Source organism: Suncus etruscus, chromosome 1 (genome assembly GCF_024139225.1).
Source record: "Suncus etruscus isolate mSunEtr1 chromosome 1, mSunEtr1.pri.cur, whole genome shotgun sequence".
Taxonomy (NCBI): Eukaryota; Metazoa; Chordata; class Mammalia; order Eulipotyphla; family Soricidae; genus Suncus; species Suncus etruscus.
In genome coordinates, this window is record NC_064848.1 from 126,213,361 (window position 1) to 126,235,484 (window position 22,124).

Below are 22,124 nucleotides of genomic sequence, written 5' to 3' on the forward strand. Positions count from 1 at the left end.
TTGAGAAGACATTCTGGTGGAGAAAGTAGTGCTGGAATGTTGTATGCATGAAACACTATCATTAACAGTACTGTAAATCATGGTGTCTATGTAAAAACAAAAATTAAAAAATATATAGATCCCTGTTTGATTATTGACTCCTGAGAATTTATATACCCACTACGGGAAACTTCTTGGTCTTGGTTATTTCCTCAAGTAAAATACATCTCACAATTTTCTCCTTCTGAAAATCTATCTATATTAGATAGGTGTGCAAATTTCTAACTAGGTTCTACAATAAGTCTATTACTTTGTACCACTTTGTGTTGCTACTAAATCTCTGACATTTTCTCCTAGTTTTACTAGTCAGTGCTTTAATCCCACTTTTTATTGTATACATATTTTCAAGTTTTAATATTAAATCATAGCTTTTCATAAATCACTGTACTAGTTCCACAATTGCTGTTATTTTGTGAAAGCAAATTTTCCCTTATTAAGAGAAATTAAAGTTCTTTTTAGATTCTTCTGTCTTTTCTTTTTTTTTTTTTTTTTTTTTTTTTGGTTTTTGGGCCACACCCAGCGATGCTCAGGGGTTACTCCTGGCTATGTGCTCAGAAGTTGCTCCTGGCTTGGGGGACCATATGGGACACCGGGGGATCGAACCGTGGTCCGTCCAAGGCTAGCGCAGGCAAGGCAGGCACCTTACCTTTAGCGCCACCGCCCGGCCCCCCTTCTGTCTTTTCTAACTTTAGCCTAAAGTATTATTTTTTGAATCTCTTGGTCCCGTTTTATGATGCTTCTATTCTAAAGATTTATATTTGTGATTTTAATGAAGTACCTCTCCACTGCTCTTGTATGGAAACATCAAACCAGGCCCAGACTTGTAATGGTTCTTTGGGTTTGCCATTCATTTTACTTTTTAAGGAAGTTACTCTATTCTAATTCTAGAAATTACTCCCTTTTTTGTTTCAACTAGAGATTCATTAAAATACCTTAAAATCTAATATTTTCAGTGGAAGGTTAAGATTAAGTACATGCTCAGTTTAATATTCTGGTTATATATGTAAATATATAGAAATATATATATTTAATACTGTTGTGGGAAATTCCAGGGCCACGCTCAGCCATGTTCTGGGGTCCGTGAGGTGGCAGGTATCAAACTCAAAATCACATATATTGGCATGTGCTCTACTTTTCAGCCATACCTCCAAACCATAAAACTAAAATTTATTGCCTTAAAATAAAATCTTTACTATTACAATATTTATCGCATTGGAGTAGAAGAGATCATTTTAATGAGATGAGAGTACCAGAAATCTGAAGGTAGAAGATGTAAGAATTAGAGTACTAAGTCATGGAACTGAACTTCTAAATTTTATAGTACTGTAGAAGTAATGGTAAATAATCAAAATCTACTTTAAAAGTAAAAATAAAAAAATTTTTTTTGCCACACCTGGTAACACTCAGGGGTTACCCCTGGCTATGCGCTCAAGAAATCGATCCTGGCATGGGGGACCAAATGAGATGCCAGGGGATGGAACCGCAGTCCTAGGCTAGTGCTGGCAAAGCAGAAGAACACCTTATCACTCCACACCACCATTCCGGCCCCCAAAATAAAATTATTATCCTAATACTTGAACCAGTTTTCTATAGCTGACATGAATCCAAATTAATCAAATGAATCATTCATTCACTTTGCTGACATTAAATTGTTATACTATATTAAGAATTTGGGATTTTTATATCAATATTAGTAACTTAAATTTTAGAAATGTATTGAAGTGAGTAAGTTTATACTGCTGCACTTCAGAATCTATGTAATGTCTGCTTTTTAAAAAGAATCTAAAATTTTCTGTAAAAAAATAATTAAACTACCTTAACCCCAGAATATAGGAAAGAAGTAGAGAGGGGAAAAAAATCAAGGGCAAGAAGAAGTAGACACGAAATAATAGTAAGAAGTAAATACTAAATGACCAGGGGCTAGGCTATTAGCATAAGGTACATTAACAGTGTTGAGGAATAATATGACTACAGATTCAAACTGCAGTCAACAACACTGTAAGTAAGAAATCAAACTACAACAACTAAACTTAAAAGAAGGTTCCTGTTAGGCTGGAGTAACAGAATAGAATGGGAACTTGTATACTGCTGACCCAGGTTTGATCTTCAGTATCCACACCTCCAGGAGCAAATATTGTTGTTTATCAAAAATAGATACCTAGGAGAGCACTAAGTGATTTATGTTCTGAACATGTGGCAGCAAGCCAAGGCAAGAGGATCTCTTGCCTGATTGAACAGTGTTCTCTCACCTTTTTCTATCTGGACATGCCCTTTTCTCCTATACTGAATAACATTCTTTACCAGTTTCAGTTGGTTAACTCCTATTTATTTTTCAAAGGTGAATCTCTAGGAAGTTTCTTTTACTGTCTTTATGGTTACTGTGCTGTAAAGGCCTGCAGTCTCATTTTGTTTTAGGTTTTGCTACACACCCAGCAGTACTCAGGACTTACTCCTGATTTTGCACTCAGAAATTATTCCTGGTAGTGCTCACGGATACTGGAGATTGACCCAGGTTGACTGTGTGCGATGCAATGTACTACTGCTACAGCACCTTGCCTGTAGTCTTATAATTGCTCTTGCTATATATACATATATCATCAAAGACTTTAGGTAGGGGATACATTTTTTGTTTGCTGTGGGGACACATCTGAGTAACCCCAGTGCTCAGGGGTTACTCCAGGTTCATATGCTCAGAAATTATCCTGTCAGGCTTGGGGGAACCATATGGTATGCTGAGGATCAGATCCAGGTTTGCTGTGTGCAAGGCAAAAGTCCTACCTGCTGTGCTATTGCTCTAGCCACCAAGGGACTGAATTTTTACTTAATAAAACTAGAGGGATTTATTTCATTCATCAATACTTTTCTTAACAAATGTCAAGAGTAGAGCAGCTAAGAATGAAAACATTTAGGGATCAAGAGATGGCATTGTGGGGTAAGGTGCTTGCCATGTATATGTCCAAACTAGATTTGATCTCCAGAATCACTTATGGTCCCTCAAACCCTGCCATAAATACTCCTGAGGACAGAGCTAGGAATAAATCTTGAGCACCAATAATATAAAAGAAAATGAAAACAGAAAACGGGTTGGTTTAGGGAGGTCAAGACTGGAATGTATACTTTGTAACCTGGAGCCTTGACTCAGTCTGTACCACAGGATTATAAAATACATGCAAGCTAACAAGACCCTGAACACACAATGCGTGATCTCCCAACAAACTAAAAAATAATAACGTTTAAGCATCTTTATATCTATAATAAAAATTTTTCCCTGAGCTTTTTCTTTCTAGTAATTTCATTAAAAAATACTTCCACTAGAGGGCACACTAGGAAAAGTAGAAACAAAACAGTCTGACAGAAAAGCAGGTAAATTCATCCCAATGCACATATTAATTCTTTGTACTGGAGAAAAATGAGTTTTACCTCTACTATTTTCAGAGGCTATCAATGATAAGATGCATTAAGTTTGAAGGAAATGTTGGAAAAAGCAAGGCACCTAGAACATTAAGAATAAAAAACTCCAGGAATAAAAATAGCATTTGTTGTGTTGAGTCACTTTTACTTTTGACTTATTTACCAATTTCTGGAAAGTATAAGCAGAAAAAGGCCTTCTTATGAGGACAGAATCATAAAACCTGAGATCAACTGGGTTACCAATCCCGAATTTTAAGACTAAATATCTGGGGAAAAAAAAGGGGGAATAAACAGTAGAAAAGTAATCTGCAGAGAGTGATCATCTGCTGAGCTTTTGCTTTCAAGGCATTTGTAGCTTTCTAAGAAATACAAAACATGTGAGGGGGAGGAAGGAATACTATAACCAAAAACTCAAAAGGGCTTTAAGAGTTCTTATAAAGTCAAAGAGACACTGATATTATGATGCTAAGTGGAGAGTGGTAGAGAAACAATCCTAAATTAAATTTGAGAACATTAAAGGAATAATGGAAAAATCAATTCATTTTGAAACCTAGTCTTGAGCCATCTTAATGCCTGAGTATAGCTAGTTATTCTGATTTGTTCTAGTAACAAAGTAACAGAAATTTTATTTTTATTTATTTTTACTTTTTTGGGCCACATCTGGTGGTGCTCAGGGTTACTCCTGGCTCTGCACTCAGGATTCAGTCCATTGAGTCTGTTGTGTGCACGGCATACTCCCTACTCAAAAGTGTTGTCGCTCTGGCTCAAGTAGCAATAAATTTAAATATTTCCTGGAAGTGAACATACATATTGGAGTGTGTATAAATAATATCTGTATCCAATCAAAATTCACCAGCCATTCTGGTGACAGAACTAAGACAGTAAGATCAGATTTATAGATGTTATTAGAAACACATTTACATTGTAAATCATTAGAGTCAAGAAAACAGAAGGTGAAAATAGTAATTTAGAGACCAAAATTTAAAAACTAAAGATTCAAGAAGAAAAAAAGTTTACTGACAGTAAGAATTTAATACATGGGTTTCACAGAAGATTAGCTACAGTAGATGAGTGAGGGTTAGTAACTTTAAGGAATAGACTGCAAAAAAATATTCAAGGTGAAACATGCAAAGGGGAGGGAGGAAGGTGTTAGAGACTCTTATGATATGAGAACAATAGCTTAAATCCCAGTTAAAGAGAAAAAGAGAATAAAGTAAAGTCAGTACTTAAAGTCACAATGAAAAATTTTTCAGACTAATGAAATCTATCAAGCACTTGATTCAAGATGCTCTATGAACTACTACTATTATTAATTCAAAGAAAATACACAGCAAAGAAAACAAAGCTGGCAGATACAAAAATAACAACAAAAGCTTTTAAAAATTGTATACAAAATATAGCTTCAAAGAGTCAACAGTAAATAGCTGTCTTTCAACTGAACAATGGAACACAATGCAATTTTTTTTGTTTGTTTTTGGGCCACTCTCAGTGACGCTCAGGGGTTACTCTGGTGCAATAGTTCAGAAATCGCTGCTGGCTTGGGAGACCATATGGGATGTTGGGGATCAAACCACCATCCGTCCTGGGTCAGCCATGTGCAAGGCAAATGCCCTACCCCTGCATCATCACTTTGGCCCTAAAATGCAAACTTTTTATGCATTACAGAAAGTAACTTATAACCTGAATTCTATACTCAGTGAAAATAACTTTCAAATTAGATTGAAGTTTAGTGGCTCACAAACAAAAAAGTCATCAAGATAATACTAAGTAAAAGCTTTAAAAGAAAAACTGAAACATAAAAAATTAGGATGAAGAGCAGCAGAATGATCAGCACTTAAATAAATTTAAGTAAAAGTTAACAATAACAATAACAATAACAAGAATATGTTATAGTAAAGTTTTGTGAGGTTTATGGTACATACTGATAAAAATATAAAGCAAAATTAGTATAAAGGGAGAAGAAAAATGGCCAAAGTTAAAATAGTCCGATTCTTCCCATTGTTTAGGAATTGGTAAAAGTACTTAATTTATAGTAGATCCAGTAAGTAAACAATATGTATTACAATCCCTACAGTATTCCTCAAAAAAAAAAAAATAGCAGAACAAATAGCTAGGAAAACACAAAATGAAAAAACTAAAACTATTAAGTTGATCAAAAATTGGTCCTGGAAAATAATGACTAACTAAAAGAAGTGAATAAAGGGCAAATGAATTTATGAATTAAATTAAAATTTGTTAACCAAGTTAAAAAAACACATAATAAATTATGTTTTTAAATAAAAGCATATAAGAAGTATGACAGCAAAGTGATGGAAAAAGACATACTACATACAACACTAAAAAAGCCTGACATAATTATAGTAGTATAGTATTAATTAACATACAGACAGACACACTTAATAATAAAAGATAAAACATAAGGAAAATGTTAATTTCGAGATATAAACAAGTGCTGACCAATACATAGTATCCAGATAGAATAAGCAGAAAAAATTAATCAGCATATCTTTAGAACAACAGTTTTCAATAGCCATTCCATGAAGACTTCCTGTCCATCTGTAAAAAAAGATCTGCTACCTAATTCATGCAGCCATGCAGGAACAGGAAAGTGTGATAACAAATATATGTGATGGTATGGTATGTATACCTCGTTTCTTCCACCAGTATAAAAGGTTGAAAGTCACTGATTTAGAAGCTTTGAAAGAGCAAGATTAATAAATGTGGACTGACACCATTAAACCTTCTATACCATTCATTATACTTAATAACTATTGACTAACTAGATTCTTTACAAGTATACAGGGAACTATTTGAAAAAGTTGGAGTAGACTGAGGCCCAGACACAACAAATTTCAAAGATCTCAAATCTCTTATAGAATATATTTTCTCATTAGAGAAATTAAACAAGAAATTAAAAAAAAAAGAAAGGAGAATGGAAAGATAAACAAAACCTTATATATTTAAACACTGAAATTTTTTTCAGCAATAAAAAAGTGAACAGAGAACCAGTAATAAGTTCTAAGCTTTCTAGGTATAACCATGGAACAAAAACAACAACAAAATTAAGTAAAAAAATGAAGAGAAAAAATGAAATGAACAATTTTTAGCAAAGCTTCTTAAATAAGTTACCAGTTATTTTCAGATAAATATTTTTTAATTCAGCCTGTTTTCTAAGCAGCTATATTTCACATTTACTTATAACAAGCAAACAAGGTTGTATTGTAATCCCAAATGACACCTTAATCTACCAAATTGTCCCACTGACATTTACAATGCAATTTATATACTGAGAAAGAAAAGAACATTTTTCCCAGAGCTTTCTCTGTTTATTAAAACAGGCAATAACTTTAAAAAAGTTAACAATCACACAAAGATTACGTCAAAACCTTGGACATTAGTTAATGTGTGCTACTTTATCGATGGCAATAAAACCTCAATTGAAATTAAAATGCCACATCACTTTACAAAAATCCTTATCTCATGACTGAGAAATCTGAATATAACAAACTACTCTGCCTGAAAAACTGTCCTCTAAAGAAAATACATTTTAATATAAGAAAATGTTTCAAAAACATGGGGAAATTTTCTAAAAACAAATATTAATGATATATATATTATTTGGGGGGACTATCAGGAGATGTTTAGAGGTTACTGGATCTGCACTCAGGAATCACTCCTGGAAGTGCTCAGGTGACTACAAAAGATGCCAGGAACCTAACGTGGGTAGGGAATCAAACTTGTATTGGCTATACAATATATGTGTAATATACTATGTGTGCAAGGTAAATATCCCACCCCCTGGATATTGCTCTAACCTCTAATATTTATACTAAAGGTTTTCTTGTCAAATAATAAAAATAGAAACTCTAAATTTAAGGGTAGAGTAATAGGATTTCAAATTTTTATCCTGAGCCCAATAAGGTAAACTTTCAATAAAACTTATAAAATTACATGTTACTGCATTCTCAATATAAAAATTAAAATAAGGAACGATAAACTGATCCAATGCCACATCTGCCAAGTTCCAATTAATTAAACTGCAAGCTACCTTGTTTTCAGGGCTAAATATCATTAAGCTAAATAAAAGTGAAATTTTCCTGTTCACAATTTTCTCTGGATTCTTAGCATTTTTAAAAAATCAAAGTATTTTATTGCTTACGATAATTTGGGGAAAGAAAAAACCCAAAAGATGAAAAGTTACTTTAACATGTTTTTTGCATTAGTTGGAAAAGACATTTAATTGTGTTGAAAAGACAAAATGAAATTATAAGTACATTTGACAGTGCATTCTATTTGGAATAAACTCTATAAACTCCCTTATCAAACTTCTGCTGCATTCAAAGGTTTAAATACTTGAATGTCAACTTCCTGTTCTATAAAAATCATATATCAACTACCATTTGGTTATAAAAATTTTATCAACATAGTTGATAACATGTTAAGAGCAATTAACATAGTTCTTGGAACAAAGGAAATAATATGGTTTATTTGAAATTAAGCTAAAAATCCTAACCTCATAAAGAAATTTTAAGGATCAAACAAATAAACTAGTATTCAATTCTCATATTGGTCAGACAAAGAACACTGTTCTAAGTAAGACTTGTCAATAACAAGATCCAAGATGTGATGTATGCTAAAATGACTTTCAATAAATGTGCCACAGTTTTATCATTTGTCCCACAGGAGTAAAATATAATTTTAATTAGGAAATAAAAGATAATCTTAAGCAGATATCTATGTAATAATATAAACAACTGATCATCAAATACAGTCAGTCCTATTTTCAGTAAGATAAAAAGAAAAAGGTCCACATGGAATATAAAAATAAAATGTAAAAAGTTAGAAATGTGGTTAGTCGTATTTGCTTTGCATGGTGAGGCCTTAGGTGTGTTACACATTCACACAAATAAAAATTTAACAGTATATAAATAATTTTTAAATAAACAAGATGCTTTTTAATACTTCAAAAATAATAGTAGTTTACATTCAATTGAACCAAAATGTAAATTAAAATTGCTAGACAAAAGCTGGTATGTACTTCAAGTGGTAAAGTACCTAATGAGTAACTTTACTTGTATCTAACAAGGCCCTAGTGCCACAAGATTCCCTGAACACCATTTGAAGTCATCCTGGTTCTTCTAGAGTACTGTTTTGGAGTGACGGCCCTAGTGATCCTTGAGCACCGCTAGAGTTGACAACAACAAAAATAAGTAAGAAGATAACTAAAGAACTACTGAACCAAAATCTAGATGGCAAAACCCAATATCCAGGTATTAAAAATCACAAGGTAAAATTATTATATAAACCCAGCATTCGCGATTGCTTTCAATTTTAGAATATTTGTCAGTCCAGAATTCCACAGAAAAAAGAGTTGTGGCTCTCAGGTGACAATGAAAGAGATTTTTAAAGACTACAGGAGCTAGAGAATAGTGGGTATGGCTTTTGAGTTGCACAGGAATTGATCTCTGGCATCCCTTATGGTATCCCAAGGCCACTAGGAGTGATCCTTGAGTGCAGAGTCATGAGTAAGCCCTGAGAACAGCTAGGTGTGGCTCAAAAAACATAGGAAAAAAAAAGAGAAAGTTGCACAGCTTCATTCAAGGATAAAGAAATTGTGGTATAAATACATAATCAAATATTCCATTGTGAGAAAAGATGAAATCTTCTATTTTACTTTGAATTGGATGGAACTAGAGATTGTATGTTAAATAAAATAATCAAAGGAAGACAAATACTGGAAGGTCTCACCCATAAGCAGAGTATAACAAAACAAAATGAGGAAATAGACAATGATTAATTAAAATAAACCCAAAGATTTTGCCAACAGACTGAGCATATTAAGCATGGGGTACAGTTAGATGAGAAACAAGTGGCAGATAAGAATGGACCTAGGAATTGTTGTAAAGGAATATTAGTACTTTGGTAGTGGGTCCAAAGCAGTAATATTGTAAGACTAAAATAGAAGTATTAATACTATTGATAAGCATGTTACCTCAATGGAAAATAATACTAAACAAAGTTCTACTCAAGACCCATTCAACTAAAAACTGAGGTGCATAAATGGTCTGAGTACTTTTTTTTTGTTTGTTTGTTTTTGGGCCACACCAGGCGGTGCTCAGAGGTTACTCCTGGCTGTCTACTCAGAAATAGCTTCTGGCAGGCACGGGGGAATATATGGGACACCAGGATTCGAACCAACCAACTTAGGTCGGCTAATTGCAAGGCAAACGCCGATGTGCTATCTTTCTGGGTCCGGTCTGAGTACTTTTAACCCTTGTAGTCAAATAAAACTTAGATGACCTGAATTCAGAATTGACAATGCTCAGATATCTTTTAGAAATATACAAATCTTCTCTGATGTATCATACTGGGTAATATGTTACTACTATAACTAAATTTAACTTGGCAAGTATCTGACCATTTAGTTTTTATAGAACTATGTTTTGTTGAAAGTAATTGTCCTGTGTTCTCTTGAGGTAATTTTTCTTGGCTAAGGAGTTCAGCGAACTGAGCTCTGTCCCTCCGAGAACTGCCAGAAGTGATTTCTGGGTGCAGAGCCAGGAGTTACCCCTGAGCACAGCTGGATGTGGCCCAAAAACATAAAAGAAAAAAAAAAGGCTAAGTCATCAGTTTAAAAGCAAATTTATTTCCTTTATTATATCATATCATTACTTCATATATCACTAATATCTTTCGGAACTTTATACACAAGAATCTAGAATTCTCAATGTTCTACTAGATTTTGATCATTTTGTAATTCTAATGAATCATTTATTAAAAAAAATAGCATTAAAGTTTTAAAACTTTCCTTGTATCCTGGGAATTTTTTTCTTTCACACTGCCAGCATGTTATCCCCACACATTCACTAATGCACTCCTCCTCATAAAATAAGCAACCTTAAGCGCGTTATGACTCTACTTATTATTTTGTTTATCAATCTTCCAAATTTCAGCTCTTCTTATATTCTTCATTTTCAACCCCCAAACAAAACCAAAACAATTTTCTTGCTTTATGTTTTGAACATTAAAATATAACCAGTTGAACAGTTTTTCACTATTTCTTTTATTTTGAATGAAATGCAGATATGTAGATCATTCCTTTTTTCAGCCATAGTATAAATCTAATTTTATTTGAGCACAAGTCAATCTAAGCTATTTAATTCCATTAGTTTTTCAGTTGACCACATGAAAATCGACCCTTTTAATTTCATTAGCTTTTCAAGGGTTTTCAGTTTTTAAATTACATGGTCGCCTTATAGGTTTAGCTAGAGTTGCTAACCTAATGTCTTTCTGGTTGAAATGAAATGTATTTTTCTTTCCAGATAAATCCAATCCTTCTAGTTCTTAAGGACAGCAAACAGATTGATCTAGAACCTGACACCAGATTACCTGGTGTATTTACAAGATAGTGAGAAGCTAGAGGGTTAAAATTCCACTTAATTACACTTAAGAAGTACTTAAAAAGCAATTAAAGCATGCCAAGCAGAACACAAAGTTTTAAGGAACCTTCAAAGTCTTATCACAAGCCACTTTGAAAGAGACATATCTAAATGATAGCACGATAGCATATGCCAACTGTTTTGTATCTAAGTGTCATGGAGTTCAGGATTTCAAGGTACAAATCAAATCTAAAAGTACCTAAGAAGAAATTATTACATATATATATTGTAAGTAAAAATTATTAAAAATTGAAACTAAAATTTTTCAGATAATTTTTAATCAGTTCTTTATTTATCATTATTTTGAAACACTAATTCCACTATTTGGGCAGAAGAGATAGCAGAGCAGGTGAGGTGCTTCCTTGTACACAACCGACCCATGTTCATTCCGTTCCCCTGAACCTTGAACTCCAGCAGGAATGATCCCTGAGTAAGGTCAGGAATGAGTCCTAATTACAGCCAGGTATGGCCCCAAATCCAAACAGGGGATAAAAAATAAAAATACATTTCACTCTTTAACTTTGCCTTTTCACACAAGGTTTAGAACTGAGGTTGGCTATTAAAAGCGTTACTTACTTGTAGGCCCTGGTTTTGGTTATCTTATACTACTGGAACCATAAATTAAAATTATTTTTATTTTATCAAATATGTTATGAAAATAAAATTGTTCATAATTTTAAAAACTTGGTATCACATATTTACTAGACTGATAATTAAAGTAAATTTCATTTCTGAGCAGACAGTAAAACTCTTACCTACAAGCAACATTTGGATCAGCATTTCTGGAAAGAAGTAGTTCTACACACTTGACAATCTGTTCTTCTGGGCCACGAGCAGAACATGCAGTTATCAAAATTGTTTGCTTATCTGTAATAAATGAAAAATTGAGAGGGAGACACATGTCAGAAAATGTATTTTTCGGGGCCGGAGAGATAGCATGGAGGTAAGGCGTTTGACCCTCTCATGCAGGAGGTCATCGGTTCGAATCCCGGCATCCCATATGGTCCCCCGTGCCTGCCAGGAGCAATTTCTGAGCCTGGAGCCAGGAATAACCCCTGAGCACTGCCGGGTGTGACCCAAAAAAAATCACGAAAAAAAAAAAAAAAGAAAATGTATTTTAATATATTTTTTTTTACTATTCAAAAGGACCCATTTATTGCACTCTAAATTATCTACCTCATTACAAAATCTCTTAACTCTTAATAGCTAATTTTATGTATTCCATTAACCAGAAAGAAATAAAATCAGGGATAAATATGTCTTAATCTTTAAAGACTATCTGCAATTTACAAACTGCCACTTCTTAAGAGAACTCTGTGGAGATACTACCTTAAGATAAATCTTGGTTGATTAAAATTTTCTTATGAATTCACAGTTGAAAAACTGATGGATAGTCTTTTATTTTGCCCCTTTGCAACTAATTCACTTGACAACTAATAAATCTAATTCTGGATAGCCTATGAACATGATCTAAATGTCACATATCTTTGATTTCTTTTGAATTCTTTCTATTTAATCTCTGAGTTCATTCCATTTTCCTAAAACTTTTTGTTCCTTAGCTCCTATGTCACTGTGGAAATTGAAGTAGATTAAACAAATAATAACACTTCTCAAGTAGGAATTGGGGAATTCAAAACATGTTATGACATTCCTAGTTTACAGTAGTGGTACAAAATTAATATCGACAAAGTATAAGTTAAAGATTCTAATCCCAAATCTGCCACTAATAAACTATGAATAACCTGATATCTTTTTTTTGTTTGGTTTTGGGCCACATCCAGTGATGCTCAGTGGTTACTCCTGGCTAAGTGCTCAGAAGTCACTCCTGGCTGGGATGCCAGGGATCAAACCCATTCTGTCCTGGGACAGCTGCATGCAAGACAAATGCCCTGCCCAATGCCTATCGCTCCAGCACCTACCCTGACATCTTAACTCAAATGCTTTAACATAGATAGGAAATCACTATTTTCCTGATAGGGCTATTGTGAGATACAAAAAATCTATTTATTTTGAACATGTTATGAAAAGTATTTTTTCTTTTTTTTTTTTTTTTTTTTTTTTTTTGGTTTTTGGGCCACACCCGGTAACGCTCAGGGGTTACTCCTGGCTATGCGCTCAGAAGTCGCTCCTGGCTTGGGGGACCATATGGGACGCCGGGGGATCGAACCGCGGTCCGTCTCCTAGGCTAGCGCAGGTAAGGCAGGCACCTTACCTCCAGCGCCACCGCCCGGCCCCGTGAAAAGTATTTTTAAGTTATAAAATTATATTGATTTAAAAAAAGCCTGAAGTGCTTACTAGTTGCAGGGTAGTTTGCTCTGAATTCAAGACAAACACTATTTTAAATAGAATATTTCATACACAATCAAAAGTCTTATTCAAAAGTATAATTTTAATTGGATGATATTTTAAAACAATGTAGTAAAAGAACTTTACATATATAGACTAAAAATAAAACTTGATAACATGGGAAGTTATATAAAAATATAAAAGAGTAAACAAATAGAAACATCTTTATAAATACAGATACAAAGTTACTGTGGAAACAAAATAAATCTATACTTGAATTATGAAATTATCATGCTAAAATAAGCACTGTTAATTTAACAGAATAAACTATTTTCATATATATTCTTATTCTTTCAAAGTACAAATGAGAGGAAATTATTAAAAGGCAGAAACAAGGGGCCAGAATGATAGCACAGCAGTAGGGTATTTGCTTTGCCTTGCAGCTGATCTAGGACTGACCTTGGTTCAATCCCCCAGCGTGCCATATGGTCCTTCAAGCCAGGAGCGATTTCTTTTTTTTTTTTCTTTTTGCTTTTTGGGCCACACCTGATGATGCTCAGGTCTTACTCCTGGATATATGCTTAGAAATCGCCCCTGGCTTGGGGACCATATGTGACGCTAAGGGATGGAACCACGGTCTGTCCTGGATCAACCATGTGCAAGGCAAATACCCTGCCGCTGTGCCATCGCTCTGACCCCCAGGAGTGATTTCTGAGCACATAGCCAGGAGTAACCCCTAAGCATCACAGTGACCCAAAAAGCAAAAAAAAAAAAAAAAAAGGTAGAAACAATATGAATTTACTAAGATTCTGAAATAACTCAATGATATAACCTAGAATTGAGTTTTAAATGTCAAAGACTGGTATTTTCCTATGTATTTTTTTTCTTTAAAATCACTTACTAGCAGAGAAATTAAGGTGTATCAATGTGTACTTTATACATTTACTTATTTCACTACAATGCCAAACATGGATAGAAACATAGGCTTCATACATGCAAGGCAGGTGTCCTTTCAGCCATATTCTTGGCACAAAAGGTGTAGTATTACATATATAGTAATAAAAAGATTATGAATGGAAGCTGCCTCTCTTAAAGAGCTTTAAAAACATCTACAGCTGTGCTCAGGACTTATGTCTTTGCTCTGTGCTCAAAGATAGTTTTGGCAAGGCTCAGTGGACTATATGTGGTATCAAAGATCAAACAAGGGTAGGCTGCATGTAAGGCAAGTTCTTTATACAAATACTATCTCTCTAGCCCTGGGAATAATTGGGGGAAGAAGGACATGGGAAACTAAGGTGTTTTTCAAAATACTTAACTGATCAGGAATCAATAAAATTACATTAAACATAGTAAGTAATATACCTCAAACATCTTTTTAATTATTTTTTAAGAACAAAAATTTATCTAAAAGGGAATTCGTGAAATGAGATCATGGAAATGATCTATTACTGCCTCTAAGGAGAATTAGCTTTCAATATGCAAAGCAAATTTTATTTATGTTATTGAAAAAAAAAAAGACTTACCCTTACTGAAGCTTGCATTAGCACCTCTGTCCAAAAGTATCTGAACCATTTCTACATTGGAAACACTAGCAGCATACATAAGAGGCGTCCATCCATATCGAAAGGTTGACTCTACACTTAGGCCTGTCAATATAAAACAAGCTTTTAAAATGCATCTTGGAGGCTGGAGTGATAGCACAGTAGACAGGGCATTTGCTTTGCATGTGGCTGACTCAGGTTCAATCCCTGGCATCCCATATGGTCCTCTTAGTCTAGTAATCTCATTAATCCCTGAGTGCTGCTGGTGTGGCTCAAAAATCAAAATATAAAATACAGTAAAATATTTGCCCTACTAAAAAAATAATCATAGGTACTTCGATATGCATACATTGCATAGTGATGTCACCATGTTCTCTGTATTCGAAGGAAATTTCGTAGTAATAAAAGTTCTCTGAAAAATCAAAAAGTTAGGTTTGTACTTTGATGAAATTAACTCACTTCAACCAGCACTATAAGGTATAGCTGTGGAGATTACTCTTTCTTCCCTCACATCCTCAGTAAGGCTAGGTGTGGCATGAAGGCCATCACCACTTCTAGGGTAATATCTGTGGTCCAGACCAATGAAGGATCAATGCAGTTCTCCATCCCTGAGCCTTAGCATTGAACTAGGTAGTTAGCTAGTTAGCCAGTAACCCTGGAAGTGGCCCCTTGGACTCTCAAGAGCACTGACTCGGAAGCTACACAATATTGCATGTAAGGCAAACTCCCTACTTGTTGCTCATTAGTTCTGACTAGTTAATTTCAACTTCATTATACTCTAAGAGACATGAGCTGGGGCCTGAAAGATAGCATGGAGGTAAGGCATTTGCCTTGCACGCAGAAGGACGGTGGTTCGAATCCCAGGAACCCATATGGTCTCCCGAGCCTGTCAGGAGCGATTTCTGAACGTAGAGCCAGGAGTAGCCCGAGCGCTGCCGGGTGTGACCCAGAAAACAAAACAAAACAAAAAAATGAGACATGAGCTAAGGCCTTCTCATATATTACAACTGAAATAGTCTATGTTGGAAAATTTTTTTTCATGCTAGTTTCTCCTCTGTGAGAGCTGGAAAAGGATTTCCGTGTGGTTTTTTAAATTAGGTACTATCATAGAGCTGCATCATAGCAAACACTATCAGTATTACCAAGACACCCTTAATTTACTACCAATGTAAAAATATTCAAGGGTGACTGGCCAAACATGAGGCTAAAATGGTAGATTAGGGTAAGAGTAAAAAACTGTTTAGAAACAGACTATACTTTGTAATCTAGGGAGTACTATTGCATTTATTTGAAAAAGACTCCCAGGTGCCAATTGTTGAATTCTTCTGAAGGAAGCGAGACCTATAATGAGGTCAATTCAAAAGTCAAGGCAAGGAGGCCGGAGCCATAACACAGTGGTAGGGTGTTGGGTTTGTTTTTTGTTTTTTGTTTTTTTTTTTTTGGTTTTTGGGTCACACCCGGCACTCTGGGGTTACTCTTGGCTCTTTGCTCAAAAATCACTCCTGGCAGGCTCGGGGGACCATATAGGATGCTGGGATTCGAACCAATGACCTTCTGCATGAAAGGCAAAATGCCTTACCTCCATGCTATCTTAAACGTGGCCTGGGATGGAGCTGGTTTGGTTCACGGCATCCCATATGGTCCCGAGCCTGCCAGGAGCAATTTCTGAGCACAGAGCCAGGATTAAACCCTAAGCATTGCCGGGTGTGGCCCAAAAACCAAAACCAAAAACCCAAAAGTCAAAGCAAAGCAAAAAAAAAGAAAGATAACAAAAACAAGCAGGGAGATGAAGAAGAAAAACAGGAAAAGGGGGAGGGGAAAGAAAGTGGAGGGAGAGAAATACAAAGGGATATTTTAATTGTAATATTTACTTCTTTCAAACCCACCATCTCTTTTGAAAACACTTTTCTCTCCCTTCATGTCTAAGTAAAAATTTGTTTTATAAAAATGATCTTGCATTATTTGATAATGAAGGTAAGATTATGAACACCTAAAAAATTACTTAGAAGAAGAGCTTGACAGAGATTAACAGATGGGAATATATTAAACTGAGAAGCTTCTGCACCTCGAAGGAAATAGTGCCCAGGATACAAGAGCCACCCACTGATTGGGAGAAACTATTCACCCAATACCCATCAGATAAGGGGCTAATATCCAAAATATACAGGGCACTGACAGAACTCTACAAAAATAAACATCTAATCCCATCAAAAAATGTGGAGAAGAAATAGACAGACACTTTGATAAAAAAAGAAATACAAATGGCCAAAAGGCACATGAAAAAATGCTCATCACTAATCATCAGGGAAATGCAAATCAAAACAACTATGAGGTACCACCTCACAACACAGAGATTTGCACACATCACAAAGAATGAGAACAAGCAGTGTTGGCGGGGATGTGGAGAGAAAGGAACTCTTATCCACTGCTGGTGGGAATGCCTACTAGTTCAACCTTTCTGGAGAGTGATGTGGAGATTCCTCCAAAAACTGGAAACTGAACTCCCATTTGATCCAGCTATACCACTCCTAGGAATATACCCTAGGAACACAAAAATACAATACAAAACCCCTTCCTTACACCTATATTTATTGCAGCACTATTTACCATAGCAAGATTCTGGAAACAACCAAGATGCCCTTCAACAGATGAATGGCTAAAGAAACTGTGGTACACTACACAATGGAATATTATGCAGCTGTCAGGAGAGATGAAGTCATGAAATTTTCTTACACATGGATGTACATGGAGTCTATCATGCTGAGTGAAATAAGTCAGAGAGAGAGAGAGAGATAGAGAAAGATGCAGAATGGTCTCATTCATCTATGGGTTTTAAGAAAAATAAAAGACGTTTCTCAACAATTTTCAGAGACAAAAGAGCGGAGGGCTGGACGTTACAGCCAACCTCATGAACCTCACCACAAAGAGTGATGAGTTTAGTTAGAGGAATAACTACATTGCAAACTATCCTAACAATGAGAATATATAAGCCTGTCTAGAATACAGGTGGGGGCGAGGAGGGGAGGAGGGATATTTGGGACATTGCTGATGGTAATGTTACACTGGTGATATGGGGGGTGTCATCTTATATGACCCAACCACAATCATGTTTGTAACCAAGGTGTTTAAATAAAAAATATTAAAAAAAGAAGAAAAGCTTGACATAAAATAAGTAAAAAGTGTCTGTCAGGCTCTAAGAGATAGCTTGAAGTGCTGGATAGTGTGCTTTATATGCAGGAACCCTGGGTGGATCCCAAGAACAGCAGGGTTTTGAACATCACAGGAGAGATTTTTCATTATCAGGAACAGCCCACAAACACTATTAAATATGACTGCAAAGCAAACAAAAATTTCTATCCAGTTCTGATTTGGATAAAAGAATGACATATCATGAGCTAGAATAAGGATAATCACAAATGACATACCTGGTGTGAGAAGTCAGATTAAATTTTTTGTTTTGTTTTGGGGCCACACTTAGTTGTGCTCAGGAACCTGACAGACTCAGAGAACCACAGGCAGATTCAGGATTAGCTACATTCAAACTCTCCATACTATACTATATATACACCATACCATACCATGCCATGCCATGCCATGCCATGCCATACATGCCATGCCATACCATACATACCATACCATTCCTATCTATCTATCTATCTATCTATCTATCTATCTATCTATCTATCTATCTATCTATCAATAATAATATATATTAACTCTCTGGACCAGGATAAGGTTTTGTTTATTTTTTTTGGGGGGGGGCCATACTTGAAAGTGCTTGGGCCTACTCCTGGCTTTGTGTTCCAGGGATCACTTTTGTTAGGGCTCAGGAGATCATATGGAATTCCAGGGATCAATCTAGGTCAGACACGCGCCAGTGTTGTAACTTTGCACTTACTCTTTGCTCTGCATTCAGAAATCTTCACTCCTGGCAGGCTTGGGGACCATATGGACATTGAATTTCTTGGGTCAGTAACATGGGGTGTTACTGGGGACCCCCAAAACAAAAATTAAATAATATTTTTAAACTATGGTCAAACTGATCTAGTTTTGGATCTATGACAAGGAGAACATTAATATAAGAAGAAAGCAAGGAAGTAGTAAGCAACTGAACAAATTTATATAAGGTGTTTTTAAATTAAAAGATAAAACTTTAAGGCTCAAAATTTTCAAGCTAACAAATATTTTCTTGTGAATGTTAGTAACAGAAAGAGGACAGAAAATTTTGTTTCAAAGAAGGAAAACATATACATGCAAATCACTGAATTGTAGGTCTACTTTTAACATCTTATAATTTACATATTTTATAAACCCTTGCTATAAATATGTCCAATTTAGGAATGTTAAGTTGTTAAAAGAGTATATATGCCCAATTCTTAACTTATAATAATGGATATAAAGAGCATAATAATTACTGGAAAAAGACAACATAAAACCATTTACTACGCATCTATACTGCTGATCCAATGGTCTTGTCTGAAAAAAATTTCCTTTTATGGGGGAGTATTTGTACTCTTGTCAGTGTTTGGGTTTCATATCTAATCTGATCAAATGTAAATTGCTGTATACAAGCAGCTTTACCTTTATGATCTCTGGCCCCAACACATGTTTTAACCTACTCCAACTGAAAACATGAATGAGATCAGAGAAAAGATCATTTTTATCTTATCATTTTCTTATTACTGTTCAAATTGTGATAACAAAGATATAAAGGAAAAGATGAGAAAACAATATAAGCAAATAAGACAGTATAAATAAGCTTAATAATTTCCCCTAACACTCAAAAGTATACTGAAAGTGTTAGATAATAAAATGTGGAAGAAATCTCAGGAATAGATACAAATCACCTGTACAATTAAAGACAAAAGTAACTTTCTACTTAACCTTCTTACCTATATTTCTTTTACAAGCAAACAAATTTTAAAAGGATGACTGAATGCCTACTTTATGAATAGGCTCCTCTTAAGTCTAAATTCTTTAGGAGTCTTCATGATCTCACTGCATCTAATTCCACTACCCCCAAGATCAAGTTTTCCAAAGCCAATTTCTGACTGTGTTATCACATTATCACATTCCATCCCCAACTCCTTGATGTGTTCACATTAGTGTTCTTATTAGGGACTCAACCCTCTTTCAATGACTCAGATCGTATTTAATACATTCTTCAATGACAAACTCAAGTTCCACTGCGCACAGTCACACAAATATTCACCTTTCACCAAAATAGCTAATACTTCTGTAAGGCTTATATGTTCTAAGACCTTTAAGTATTCTGTCAGTAACAGTTCCCTCTACAAACCCCTTTTGGGGGAAGTGTACTGGGGCAAAGATGGGAGTTAGGGTGGCATTTTTTTTTTGAATGGGAAAGGGTGTAAGGACAGATGCAACTCAGTCAAGTAGGGATCAACTCAGGGCCTCACTCATGTGCTAGGCACACACTTGTCGCTACTTGAGCTAATTATACAGCCTCCTGCTCTAAGTGTGCTGAAAATAAAAAAACCACAGTTTTCAAAAGAGGAGAAATGGAAGCATATGTGTATCTGGGAATTGGATTAAGATCGGGAGCCCATCTAATGGCAGCGTTAGTAATCACACCCAAAATTGTATGGTTTCCAAAATGATTTGCTTTTCATTAAATCAAGCAGCATCTCATCTATAAGAGAAAAAAATTGTATTGCTTCTCAACCTTATGGATAAGATCAAGTGAAGAAGAATATTTGCTACAACCTACTGAATATAGGTGTGACTATTTCTATATTATCAAGTAAAGTGTCAATACTTCTTAGTTGTTAGGCCTTTGGATAATATCAATAATTAACAACCCTATTTCTATTCCAAAGAAATTAAAATATACTTAATTTTATTCCCATATAACCCCTCCCCACATATACATCTATGAACTATCAGAACTGAAAATATAAACAAACTATTAGCTACCTAGAACTAGTTAGAGCATGTCTCTTAACATTCTGGAAACTCTAGGATAAAAACGATTAAAATCATGTAAAAGTACAGAACTCCCCTGAAAACAGACACTGATTTGAGCTTGAATATGGACTTTATTGTTTACCAGAATCCAGGAGCTCCTGAACCAATGAAGTATTTCCCGAGACCAACGCTTTCTTAAAAGTTTCATTCTTTTCTTCGATGGGTAACAGGCTTTTTAATTTCTGCAAAAGTGAGGGTAGGGATACACTCTGATTACATTTACTTTCATTCAAGGAAACAAAGAAATGTTCATGTTAAGACTACATAACCTTGAGAAGAAGGTCAAAGAACAGTTTCTAATCAGGTCTAAAATGATCTTTAGAGGGAATGAAGAGTGATGTTATCTAAACCCAAGTCAAAGAGTTATAAAAATGATCTAAGAAATGCATTTAATAGCTTGAAACTTTGGGGAGGTGGGAGGTGCTCAGTGTTTCCTCCTGGGGGTGACTAGAAGAACATATGCGCAGTGCAAGATATTAAAACTGGGCTATTCTCATGCAAGGCAAGTGTCTTTGCTGTCCTAAATATTCTGGTGGTGGTGGGGGAAGTGGTGGCAGGAACTCAGGGTCAAAGGTGAAGAGATGAGGTCAAGGGGTCGCAGAATTAGAAGTGAGAACAATGTATGCCTGAACAAAATTATAAACTAAGTATTGTTTACAAATCGTAGTGTCTAAGTTTAAATTTTTTTCACTGTTTAAGCAATTTTTATTAAAGCAAGACTTTTATCATCTAAATTACGTTTCCTTGTGCAGTCTGTTATGTAAAACAAAACTTGTCATTCTGAGCTATTCCACAGTAAAGAATCAAAAAATTAAAGAAAGGAATGCTTTAAACGTTTATACTTTGCACATTCATAGAAAGACGAGGAGAGGACTACCAGGTTCGAGGTACCAGAGACTTTTCGGGCACAGGGGAAGCCAGGGAAACCAGGTGAGATTGGGTGAAGACAAAGCTTCTTTGGTTACCTGAGTTGAGCGGTCTAGATACCCGATTTCCCAGCCATCATCGTCGCTATCACTGCTCTCGCCTCCTCCAGCCACAGCCAGGCCACGAAACACCTCCACATCCATGGCCGCTCGTGAGCTTCTCCCGCGTGTTCCAATGCGCCTGCGCGCCCGAGGCACATGCGCAGTGCTGCTGTCTTGAGCTTTCTGGGAAAGTGTGATGCGCATGTGCTGGGGTATGTGCTGGGGTTTGGGTCCTGGTGCGCAGGCGCATGACAGCAGCGTAGTGTCCTTGAGTCACCATAGTCGTGCCCTGATTTTAACAAACACACCCTTGTTTGTTTGGAAGAATTGTCCAGGCTGCTCTGCCTGGCGGTTCCCATGCCCATGTCTGCAGATCTTTTGTGCTTCCGATCCCTTTCAGTGACTTAATCTTTCTTCTCGGTAAATTCCTTTTTTTTTTTTTTTTTTCAGTG

General features: G+C 35.5%; 1 protein-coding gene across 1 annotated transcript in view; it reads right to left on the reverse strand.

Annotated features, from left to right (window-relative positions):
• The window catches only part of ASZ1 (ankyrin repeat, SAM and basic leucine zipper domain containing 1), a 58,609-nt gene extending 36,733 nt beyond the window's left edge, over positions 1-21,876 (reverse strand). Inside the window, exons 1-4 of the mRNA XM_049778866.1 lie at positions 21,670-21,876; positions 20,787-20,886; positions 14,699-14,821; positions 11,645-11,756 (exon numbers count right to left, since the gene is read on the reverse strand). Coding sequence (XP_049634823.1) covers positions 11,645-11,756; positions 14,699-14,821; positions 20,787-20,886; positions 21,670-21,876 — 542 coding nt within the window. The remainder of the gene's footprint in view (positions 1-11,644; positions 11,757-14,698; positions 14,822-20,786; positions 20,887-21,669) is intronic.
• Between the last annotated feature and the right edge of the window lie 248 nt (positions 21,877-22,124).